Here is a 10983-nt window from a genome sequence, read left to right as displayed (position 1 = left end):
TTTGTTAGATCATCAAAACATAAGGCAAAGACATTAAAAACCCATCAGGATCAGAGTGAATAAAAGTACTAAACACTGAGCTCGACGCTAGCTCCAGGACATTTATAGTTTAGCTATAAAAAAAAAGGACATTTATAGAATTTAAAATTAACCATCCTCTTTCTCATCGCTTAGAAATGAAAAGTTGCACACAAATCAACGAGCCTTTAGGTTAATGAATGCATTCCACTTTCTCATACAAAGTAACATGTTCCTCTTCTCATACAAAGTAACATGTTCCTCTTTTATTAAATTAAAATAATGTAATAAAACTAGGAGTAATAAATGAACAAATCTAATTAATAAAAAGGATACTCTCAACTCTCCTCCAATGCAAGTTATATACATGTGAGGTGTTTTATTTCTTACCTCGATCATGCTCAAGCTCCTCTTTGATCACATGTTTCATTTCAACTTGTATTAATTTGCATTAGCTTGAATATTACTCTATTAGATCTTTTAAAAGTCTCCAAGAATATCATAATGGACCAAAGTGACATATCAAACCAGCTTGAATCAACGATTTTTCAAAACTAGTGTAAGCTATCATCGTTTGCTTAGCTCTATTAGCAATGGAAACCATTATCCTCTCTAAGCAAAAAGTGAAGCCATCCAAACCAACACCTCCACACCTGAAAAACCACAAACTATGCTTTTTAGACCAAGTTCAACCGCCAGTAAGAATCAAAACTATCCTCTTCTACGAAAACACCACACCCGCACAAAATCAAAATAACCTCAAGAACGCCCTTTCTGAGACACTAACTCTCTTCTATCCACTTGCTGGTGAACTGAAAGAAGGTTCAACTTTTGTAGACTGCAATGACACTGGAGTTGTTTACGTTGAGGCTCAAGCGAAGACGTGTCTTAGTTATTTTCTTGAGAACCCTGATCTCTCACAACTCAAGAAACTGATGATAGATGTTGAATGTCATTTTGTTTCTTTTCAGGTTACTAGATTTGAATGTGGAGGGATGGCGATCGGGGCAAGTATGTTTCATTTAGTCTCAGATGCAAACACAATGAGTGCATTCCTCAACACTTGGGCTAACATTGCACGAGAGAGGATCATGCCATTGGCTTCTCTTGATTTCACATCATCATCGCTACTCTTTCCCCCTCAGAACCATTTGCCACAAGAGTTATCTGCATTTCTCAAAACTTTATTTTTCAAGGAGGGAGATCAGTTTCTCCAACGAAGATTCGTGTTTGATTCCAAAGCAATAGCAGCCATTAAATTGAAAGGTGGATCCAGTAGTACTGTGCCTAAGCCGACACGTGTGGAGGCATTGACAGCTTTAATATGGAAGCATATGATGTTAGCAAGTAAAGCAGTAAAGGGAAGCTCAAGTCCCAGCTGCATGCTAAATCATGCAGTGAATTTAAGGCCAAGGCTGCACCCACCATTGCCTAATGCTTCTGGGAATGTAGTTTGGTTTGCAACTACATTCTACGAGTCAGAAATAACGAGTGATAATATTGATCTGTCTCATCTTGTGGGATTAGTGAGAGAAGTGTTTGAGACCTTTTCAAATGGTGAAAACTTGAAGGAATTGGAAGGTGATGCGTCTTTTACTTATCTAGTGAATTTGGCCACAGATACTATTAACTCTTTTGGCAAAGTAGATAACTATATGTTCACAAGCTGGTGTCGTTTTGGACTTGACGAAGTTGATTTTGGATGGGGAAAACCTATTTGGGTGGCTCCTCTCTTGGATCCTACTTGTTCATTGGGACATGTCCAAATTGTTATTCTTGTGGAAAGTGGACGGAGTAGTGATGGAATTGAGGCCTGGATCCTTAGAAATAAGGAGGAAATTCTTGAGTTGGAGAATGATGAGGAATTTCTGCAATATGCATCTCCAAATCCTAGCATCTGTATCCCTTGAATATTGTTCTTTTCTTTCACAGCATGCCGCTTGAATTGTTCTCCCAACTTTGAAGTTAATTTAGTTTCTTGTTATTAATAATATGAAATAACTTCTCTTTGTGTTAATCCGAACTTATCCAGTTTAATATAGCACGTAGTCCGTAGTTTTAATTTTTCTTTATTGGTTCCCTTACTAGAGGAGACAACTCCATTTACTAAACTACCTCATTATCTAAGTAAAAGAGTTTAATGTTAGAAAGGGTTAAGTTATAATTTTTTTAGATTAATAATAAATAAATGAAAAAAATGGTTACAAGAAAATCAAAATAAGGGAGATAAACATATAAAGCCAAACCTGAGGGATAACACCATAAAATCAAAAATCCTCTTTACATTTGTAAATTTCGTGCTCCGCTGATCTAAGACACATAAAATGCAATCACGAGTGAGTGATATATTTCATTCCGAATTCCAGTAAATAATATGTCGGCAAAATGTGCTTGATCAACAAAATTGATAGGATTCATAATAACGCAAAATCTCTCCATGGTAAATGGACCCCGCAAAAGGAGGCCTCATTCACCCAAAAGAAAAATGCAAAACAGAAAAATAAAAATAAAAGCAAACATAAAGCCAAAAAAAGATAGTGCTAATACGTAGTAAATTAAACGCGGGAGATAGCAACCGTATGAAAGCACAGAAAGAAGAAAAAATCCAAAAGTTGAGAGTGAATATGGCGATCTTGAAAAAGTGCAGCAGCAGAATAGGCCAAAATAATAAGTACCACACTTGGCAAGATCAAGATGTATTTTCCGTGTTAATCTCCAAGTTTCGAAGAACCTGTGGATGGGACCATTAAACAGTGACATGTAAATGAGAAATTTCTTTGTAACTTTTCAGTTGACTAACTTTGACAACATGCAAAGAGGAAGTTCCAATGAAATTTTCAGTGGACATGAGCTGCATCATGACTTAAAAGACCTCAACAGATTTGTGAGGAAGTCAACAACTTCAAGTTCCAAGTGAAGAACAAAAGAGATAAGCAACAAAATTCTACGTCAAAACCTCAAAGTGTATGTAGAGTTTTAACATGGAAAACATCCAAAAACTACAACTGGAACGTACACTTTCAATTCCAACATGTTTCCCGCAGAGAAACTCAGTACCAAGCACTACACCAACATCAGAAGGGGTATCTTTGAGAAACAGCAGCTTCAATACAAGCAGCTTTACTCCGCAGCATGATGTTGCAATTCAATTAAATCAGGGAATTAGTCAAGCTGATTCTACAGTGCTGCCTTCTCCCATTCAAACGGAAGCTGTCTCTAGGCCTATCGCTCCTGCTCCTCAGACACTTCCCACTTCCTTCCTCAGGCCCAGTTAAGCAAAAAATATTTCTCAATGCTTTTAGTTTCTATATATGCTTTGTTTTTGTATAATGGGGTGAACCTCGGAAAGGTAAAGGTTAGTCACGAAGTCAGATTATGGACGTGCTCTAGAATATATGTTAGGATTTAACTTACACACATTCACATTGTAAATATTTTTTGCATTATTAGTGCACTTTAACCTGATGTAATAGGTTATTACCAGCTTCCTTTTCCAAGTAATTAATACTAATAGTTATCTACTTATCTTTTAGGTGATTACGCTTCCCGTGTCTAGAAGTTAAACCGTGTTATATCTTCTCCAAGAGTATAGAATTTATCCTATCCTATGGCATGTTGAACATAGACCCCAGCCTATCCCTTATGTGAGTCTATCCTACACCTCTATGCTACCCGGTTAGGCCCGAACATTTGGGTCAGTTCACATATCACCTAATCCACTTGCTCTCATACAAAAAGTATGTTGAACAAGCTACAAAAACCATATCTAGATAAATCAAAAAAAAAAAGTAACAAGCATCAATTTTAGCCAATATCTATCAGCTGAAACAACAGACAGATATGGTGAGTTCTCAGGAAATGGAGAATCAGATATACTTAACTGAACCATGAACATGGATAATCATCTATAAGAAAGAAAGCCTGTAAGAGAACTTCACAAAGAGCCTCCTCTATGAAACAAAATACAACCAATGAGAGCGGGAAAGAGTAGATTCTCATCTTTCTTTTTTCACATGATTAATTAACAGAGTAAAGTCATACCACTTGCAGGGACTAAACCTATAAACCTTACCATGTATGTGCCACTTTGCCAAGCAGCACTAGGAGGTGATTGGGAGAAGGCTAGAGAATTTTTCAGTCTGCACCCTGGTGCAACATCTGCCAGGATTACCAAAGGGTGGGAGACTGCTCTTCATATTGCAGCCGGGGCTAACAAGGTTCAGTTTGTTGAAGAACTGGTTAAACTTATGAGTCCACTGGAACTGGCACTGCAAAACAAATATGATAATACTGCACTTTGCTTTGCTGCTGCATCTGGACTCACAAGGATCGCAAAAGTTATGGTAATGAAAAATCAATTCTTGCCAATAGTGAGGGGCAGCAAGGGAGTCACACCACTGCACATGGCTGCTCTACTAGGGCACAGAGAGATGGTGTGGTATCTTTATTCAGTGACAGATCATCAGTATCTATGCAAAGACGACTATATCAGCCTGCTGATTGCTACTATAAACTCCAATCTATTTGGTAAGAACATATTCCGGTTCCAAATTGCTTTTCGAAAATGAGATCTTGATAAATTTAATATGGCCAGTTACTTGTTTCGATAAATTAGTATGGCCATTTATGTTATTGCACAACCAACGTAAAGTTGAACTCTCAGAGGAACTTAAAACAGCTATTTACTTACATCGCTGTTAACAGATGTTGCTTTACATATACTTCAGCACATGCCTGAATTAGGCATTGAACGAGATCAAAATGGAGACACAATACTTCATGTTTTAGCACGAAAGCCCTTGGCATTTTCTGACAAAATTGGACTTGGTATCTGGCAAAGATTTCTTTACGCATGTAAGTTCTCCATTTCTATCCAAATCGAAATGAATTAAGATATATATTTATATATCATTAGACCAATGGAACATCCTGCCTGTTCCCAAAAAAAAATAAAAAATTAATGGAACTTCCTATAGATGTCTCTGTTCATTTACAGAATAGATCAAGCAACATGTCCAGCGGATCAAGGATAAAAAATAACACTAAGGGTATGTTGTATACTTGTCCCAGTTGAGACATTTATTTTCTCTGTAATAGCATTTCTATAACCAACTAATCCTAAACATTTTGTGAAATTGCAGCTAGCGCGTTCATCACAAGGGTAGTTCAGCATCTACTAAAAACATTAGGTATGGCACATATGACGTGGTCCCAAGTTCTAGATTATTATTCTCTGTACCTGTAAAACTAAATACCTAATCTGCAATTTTTCAACACTAGGAATCAAAGAAGTTCTGGAGACAAAATTAATGCACTTACAAGCACTTGAATTGGTAAAATGTTCATGGAAAGAAGTTCTCTTGTTGAATGATTCACAAATAGGGAACTTACTTAGAAGTCCGTCGCGGCCATTGTTTGTAGCAGCAGAGTTGGGAAATTTTAAGTTCATAGTTGAGCTTATTCAGTCTTATCCAGATCTCATTTGGAAGGTTGATGAGGAAAGCCGGAGCATCTTTCACATTGCAGTCATTCACCGCCAAGAAAAGATCTACAAACTTATCTACAACATAGGAGCACACAAGGATATAATTACGTCCTATAAAAGTAGAATTAATGAGAACATTTTACACTTGGCAGCAAAGTTGGCTCCTACAAATCGACTTGGTATTGTTTCAGGTGCAGCACTCCAGATGCAGCGGGAGTTATTGTGGTTCAAGGTAATTTCCACATCTGGTGAAATGCTGCTTCCCTATTACGTATACTCTCTTTCTATATTTCATAAGATATTACTTCTTATCATTCCAAAGGAAGTTAAGACAATTGTTCAAGCCTCATATAAGGAGATGAGAGACTCAAAAGGTCGAACACCTGGAATGTTGTTCGCTGAAGAACACAAGGAATTGGTCAAAGAAGGAGAGAAGTGGATGAAGGAAACTGCATCATCTTGCATGCTTGTTGCTGCACTAATTACAACAGTAATGTTTGCAGCAATCTTTACCGTGCCAGGAGGGAACAACGATGATACAGGCACCCCCATTTTTCTTAAAGAGAAAACATTCATTCTTTTCTCTATAACAGATGCACTAGCACTGTTTTCTTCAGTAACCTCTATATTGATGTTCTTGTCCATCCTCACTTCACGCTATGCCGAAGAAGACTTCCTGAGTACTTTACCAAAAAGGTTAATCCTTGGCTTCATCACGCTCTTTGTTGCTATAGCAGCGATGCTAGTAGCATTTAGTTCAAGTTTTTTCATCGTACTTGGGCATCAAATGGCCTGGATTATCATCCCAGTGGCAGTACTTGCTAGTATTCCCATAACTTTATTTGCATTTCTGCAATTTCCTCTCTTGGCTGATATGATCAGATCTACCTATGGCTCAGGAATATTCACTTTTACAAGTAAAGATACGATTTATTGATTTTTACAAGTTCACAGGTGCAAGAGCTCCAAAATATAATTTTTCAATCTTTTTTATGAAAGAGTGCCTTGAAATTGGAAAGGTTCCAGGTACTTGCAACAAAAGCAGTTCTGTATCATTGCAATTAAGCCCATGAACTTGCCCTTCCAGACTTCCGCAGTCCAGCCATTTGGAAGAAGAAAAAAAAAATCCTCCAATAGCAGTAATAATAAAGCAGAAGTCTTGCCTCATTTCTAAATCTTAATAAATGGACGGACTTGCTGAGAATTTTAGGAAAAGCTCCGTATATCCCTATGCATTTGCACAAATTACTAGATAAAAAAATACCAGCAATTACAATGTAATATCTTCAAAATCTGAAGACTACAAACTAACCTTGAATCTGATAAGAGAGACCTCCTCGCCGGAGCTACATTAACCTTGTCGGAAATTCTTCCAAATGAACTACTCGGCGAGCTCAATAACTCACTCTCCGAGCCCGTGGCGGAGGCAGGATCTCCACGAAGGGGTTCAAAAGGGAATTGAACTCATGAACTTATGTAGATTTTGAACCCCCTTGACCACTAAACTACACTTTTGGATTGTGGTAAGGGGTTCAAAACTTAATATATAGAGGTAAAAAACAGATTTTGCCTTATATACCCCTTGCGCCCCCCTAAATCCGCCCCTGCTCCGAGCCCGTAAAACCGGAATATACCAGTATCACCCATTGCCGTTTCATCGACTAAATTTAACCTGAGAAGGATTAATCGGAAATTGATCGCCGATTTCTTCCACGGTAATAAACGCGGGAGTATTTGAGATTGAGGAAACTTGGAAAGTAAATTCTAGTTAGCCCCTTATTGGCAATCGAATTGGATCCCTAAGTCACCAAATAGACAACTTGTGGAGGGCCCTCTTGCAATAAACTTACCATCAAAGATATTTGGGTTAATAATAATTGGGAGCTACGGAAAATCTCCTTCAATCCTCCCAAACAAACTAGGAACTATATCCTAGCATTACACCTTAGGACATGCTCAAGCGACACTTTGATTTGGGATCTAACTGGGGATGAAATTTTTTCTTCTAAAAGTTATTATAAACTAATTAACCCCAGCAATCAAAATTCAAGGGACTTTAGTTGGATTTGAGAAATGAGGTGTCCAAATATGATCAAATATTTATTGTGGAAATGCCTTCATAATAAACTTACTAGTAGATGCTACATCGATCATATTGGTATAACCATAGATCCTACATGTCCGGTGTGTAAAAATGATAAGGAAACAATTGAGCATACTTTTACCAACTGCAAGCAGTCCTCAATTACTAGAACACAAGGGGTTTTAATGCCTCTCCAAATCATAACACTGTCTCATTGGCCGCAAAACATTAAAAATTTGAATAACACCACTCCCTCCCCTTATCTCACGTGGAAAGATCTATATCCGTTTGTCCTATAGAGCATTTGGCTCAACCGTAATAACAACAATCACTCTAATACGAGCTACAACTTTAATCCTAAACACGCTATGGCCCTAGTAACTGAGTATAAGCTCCACTGTTCTTTTTCATGCAATTAAAGTTGCATGGCACAAGCCCTACCCAAACCTCTACAAACTCAATATAAGTTAGGAGTTTTAGGAGGTGTATTCAGAAATCATAATGGTAGCTGGAAAATGGTCTTCCAACATCAAAGCCCAGCAAGTTCACCTCTTCAGGCTGAGCTAGAAGCACTACAGGAAGGTTTCAATGTAGCTCTAACGAAGGGATATACTCCATTGATCATTGAAACAGACACAACACAAGTAATCAAACTATTAAATTCTGATTGTCCTTCTCACGATATGATTATATACACTTGCATGTGGTTAATGCTCCAGCTGAAGTAGCCGTCAATCATCCATAATTTCAGGGAAGGGAACAAAATAGCCCATAAGGTGGCAAAGGAAGCTCTTAATGGTGCAAAGGAACATCAACTCCTAGACAGACCGCCCCATTATCTTACAAATAATATGACTACAGATAGGGCGGGATGAGTTTATTTTGTTAAAACTATTAGTACTGAAGTATGTTGTAAGCTAGCCAACTTGGGCAATACAAATGTCCTTAAGGCATGGAGTTTTCTGGATGATGTAATAAATAATATTCCGTAGCTTATAAATATATTATCTCCTTTTTGTCAAAAAAAAAAAGAGATGGAAAACCCTCTTAACCCCAGTGACGGAATCTTCAAAAACTCAAAAATGACCCTCGATACAACCGAAGGATCTTATAAGTTTTGGATTCGAGTTTTAAAATAAAATTATCTTTGTTAGGGAGGTCGAATTAATTAAACCCCAATAGGAATTACAAATGAAAAAAGTAATAGCTTGCGTGGACAATTGTTATGTATATTTTCGTAATGTATTGTATCATTTTGATGTATACGGTATTTGGATAGTGTTTGTCATCGTTTTATGATATCTTGCACCAATAATATGAAGAATAAACTTACAATATTATAAACAAAAAATAAAGTACGAATTATAATTATTATATAAAAAGTAGGATAAAGGATAAAATAGGATTATTCAATAATAAGGAAAAGCAAGATGGGAAAAAAATAAGGTAACGACATTGTTTGACCAAAAAGTATGAATCTTCGGTTAAACTAATTATTTTGTATAATGAGGGGTTAAACCTAGTTAATGATAATATTCCTAGATTTATAACTAGTTAGCACAAATAACATAAACTAGTGTTGGTGGGGGATTAAATGCAGTGTGAATTTAATATTTCAAGAGGAGTCATGATAGAAGAATATCAAGCAATAAATAACAACTAATGGCATTAACGTAAATAAGAAGAATGATTCACCCAATATTGAATGAAGTGGAGGATTCTTTTTTCTAACAGTGATGAGTGAGACAAATCCTAGAATATTGGAACTATTCTCGGATTTGATGGAAAAATATGGAATAATGGATGGTAGAATCTTATTAGAAATATAGTATTTGTATCTTTTCTAGAGAGAGAGTCTTCTTCTCAAAAAGGGTTCTTATCAGAAAATGTTACATGCCCTTTCCCCTTATCTCTTTTTCTATTTATATGGGACATATCCCCAAAAACCCTAAAAGTATAAGTACAGAGAATATTCGATGGAATATTCTCTTAAATATCTTATTACAAAAACTAGCCCCGTTAGTACTGTCCTTGATACTTGACCTCGGCTGTTATTGAGGGCGGCTTTAAGCCCCACTATTTATTAGTCGACCTCGGCCATATTACTTTCTATAATACTACTTCACGCTAAACCCCAAGGGGGCAGATTTTGACCTATACAGTTAGTTCTTCCGCTTATTGATGCCAACCTCAGACGACCTCGATGAGCGGACTCTATTAGTTATGGTTTAAAAGTTTAGACGAGTAGTTCTAGTAGTAGTGTTTCTGACAAGGTGGTAACATGGCCTTCCGTGAGTCGCAGCCTAGTGTCGAGTCGATTCAGAATGACGTCATGTCTTCATGCATCATTATTACGCATTTTTCCAATACTTTGCATCATTTCCCGTGCCTCTACTGCTTCGATTCCTGAGCTGGGTAACGACGGTTGGCTTTCTCGATGTTGATTCCTGAGTTCTTATAAATAGGGATACAAAATCCTTTGCTTTACTCTTTGCAATCTAAGTATTGGACTTCCATATCTTCTTCTTCATTATTTATTCAGAATCCTTGCCCTCTTGATATTACTTCTGCATCATTATTCTCACTGATTTTGGTGGCTTTTGCTACTTTTGACTCTTCTGAATTTTCATCTCCTTTATTCATAAACAAAGATGGTTAACGTGTCATCTAGTTTATTGGGGGTACTTGACCCTGTTTCCTTGGCAGTGTGCCTGCCTCCCCATGACGATGGGGTTGCCATTGTTGCTGATGATGATAGCTTTCCTACGGTGGAGGAAATAATCCCTCGTAGGGAGAAGGCTAGATCTGATTTTTCAAAGATGCCCGAAGACGACCCTTAGATCTCGGAGTCATTGATGAAAGAGGCGGGCCTTGCCGAATTTAGGGATAAATTCAAAATTCCCGTCCATATAGACCTAGTTGCAGTTGGGCCTGATGTGGTGTAAATACATCACCCTGGATATTGTGCTTTCTATGCGTACCTCTTCCATGTCGGTTATTCTTTTCCTATCCTTCCCTTAGCCGAGGAGTTCTGCCGCTACTATCGCATCTGCTCGGCCTAACTTTCTCCATATATCTATAAACTCATCCAAATGGTCTCGAAGTATGCGGAGTTAGCCGGGGTCGAGGTGACCATTCACCACTTGATGCACCTCTTCGCCCCTAACTTTCACAAGGGTACAATGCTACATCTTCGCCACCGGGGCAGCAAATATCTATTGGTGAAATGGATGACAAGGCAAACCGCCAGTTTTGGCTGAGTTACTTCTACGTCAAAATTGAGGACGTGGTGATTAATGCAAGTGGGTTCCCCGAGATTTGGAACTACGCTCGTAAGCATCTCTCTTCCCTTTTCTCTCCTATTGTATTACACGTTAGTTCCGTTCAATTTTAATTG

General features: G+C 37.6%; 2 protein-coding genes and 1 long non-coding RNA gene across 3 annotated transcripts; 2 read left to right on the top strand and 1 right to left on the bottom strand.

The window, feature by feature from the left end:
• The first annotated feature begins 203 nt into the window (after window positions 1-203).
• On the top strand, window positions 204-2252 carry LOC104237663 (stemmadenine O-acetyltransferase-like). The gene has a single exon (XM_009791846.2). It carries the CDS (start codon window positions 612-614, stop codon window positions 1926-1928), a length of 1317 nt encoding a protein of 438 aa, XP_009790148.1. The 5' UTR covers window positions 204-611; the 3' UTR covers window positions 1929-2252.
• A 508-nt stretch (window positions 2253-2760) lies between these two features.
• LOC104237664 (ankyrin repeat-containing protein NPR4-like) lies at window positions 2761-7253 on the top strand. Its single transcript, XM_009791849.2, has 7 exons — window positions 2761-3288; window positions 4069-4545; window positions 4723-4872; window positions 4995-5066; window positions 5160-5207; window positions 5299-5735; window positions 5826-7253. The coding sequence occupies exons 1-7, from the start codon at window positions 3000-3002 to the stop codon at window positions 6438-6440; spliced, it is 2088 nt and encodes a 695-aa protein (XP_009790151.1). The 5' UTR covers window positions 2761-2999; the 3' UTR covers window positions 6441-7253.
• Window positions 4897-7800, bottom strand: LOC138886509 (uncharacterized). The gene is made up of 2 exons (XR_011405334.1): window positions 6816-7800; window positions 4897-5578 (listed from the first exon to the last, which is right to left on the bottom strand). It is a non-coding gene; the product is annotated as an uncharacterized lncRNA (long non-coding RNA).
• Window positions 7801-10983: the final 3183 nt, after the last annotated feature.

This window comes from Nicotiana sylvestris, chromosome 2 (assembly GCF_000393655.2).
Source record: "Nicotiana sylvestris chromosome 2, ASM39365v2, whole genome shotgun sequence".
Lineage (NCBI taxonomy): Eukaryota > Viridiplantae > Streptophyta > Magnoliopsida > Solanales > Solanaceae > Nicotiana > Nicotiana sylvestris.
This window is presented reverse-complemented; position numbering and strand designations above follow the sequence as displayed.

What these genes read in the sequence shown, in the direction of transcription:
- LOC104237663 (XM_009791846.2), top strand. Translation starts at nt 612, where the DNA reads ATGGAAACCATTATCCTCTCTAAGCAAAAAGTGAAGCCATCCAAACCA.
- LOC104237664 (XM_009791849.2), top strand. Translation starts at nt 3,000, where the DNA reads ATGGAAAACATCCAAAAACTACAACTGGAACGTACACTTTCAATTCCA. An exon ending in CACTTCCTTCCTCAGGCCCA is followed by an intron (nt 3,289 to 4,068) that starts GTTAAGCAAAAA and finishes TACCACTTGCAG; the next exon opens with GGACTAAACCTATAAACCTT. An exon ending in TATAAACTCCAATCTATTTG is followed by an intron (nt 4,546 to 4,722) that starts GTAAGAACATAT and finishes CGCTGTTAACAG; the next exon opens with ATGTTGCTTTACATATACTT.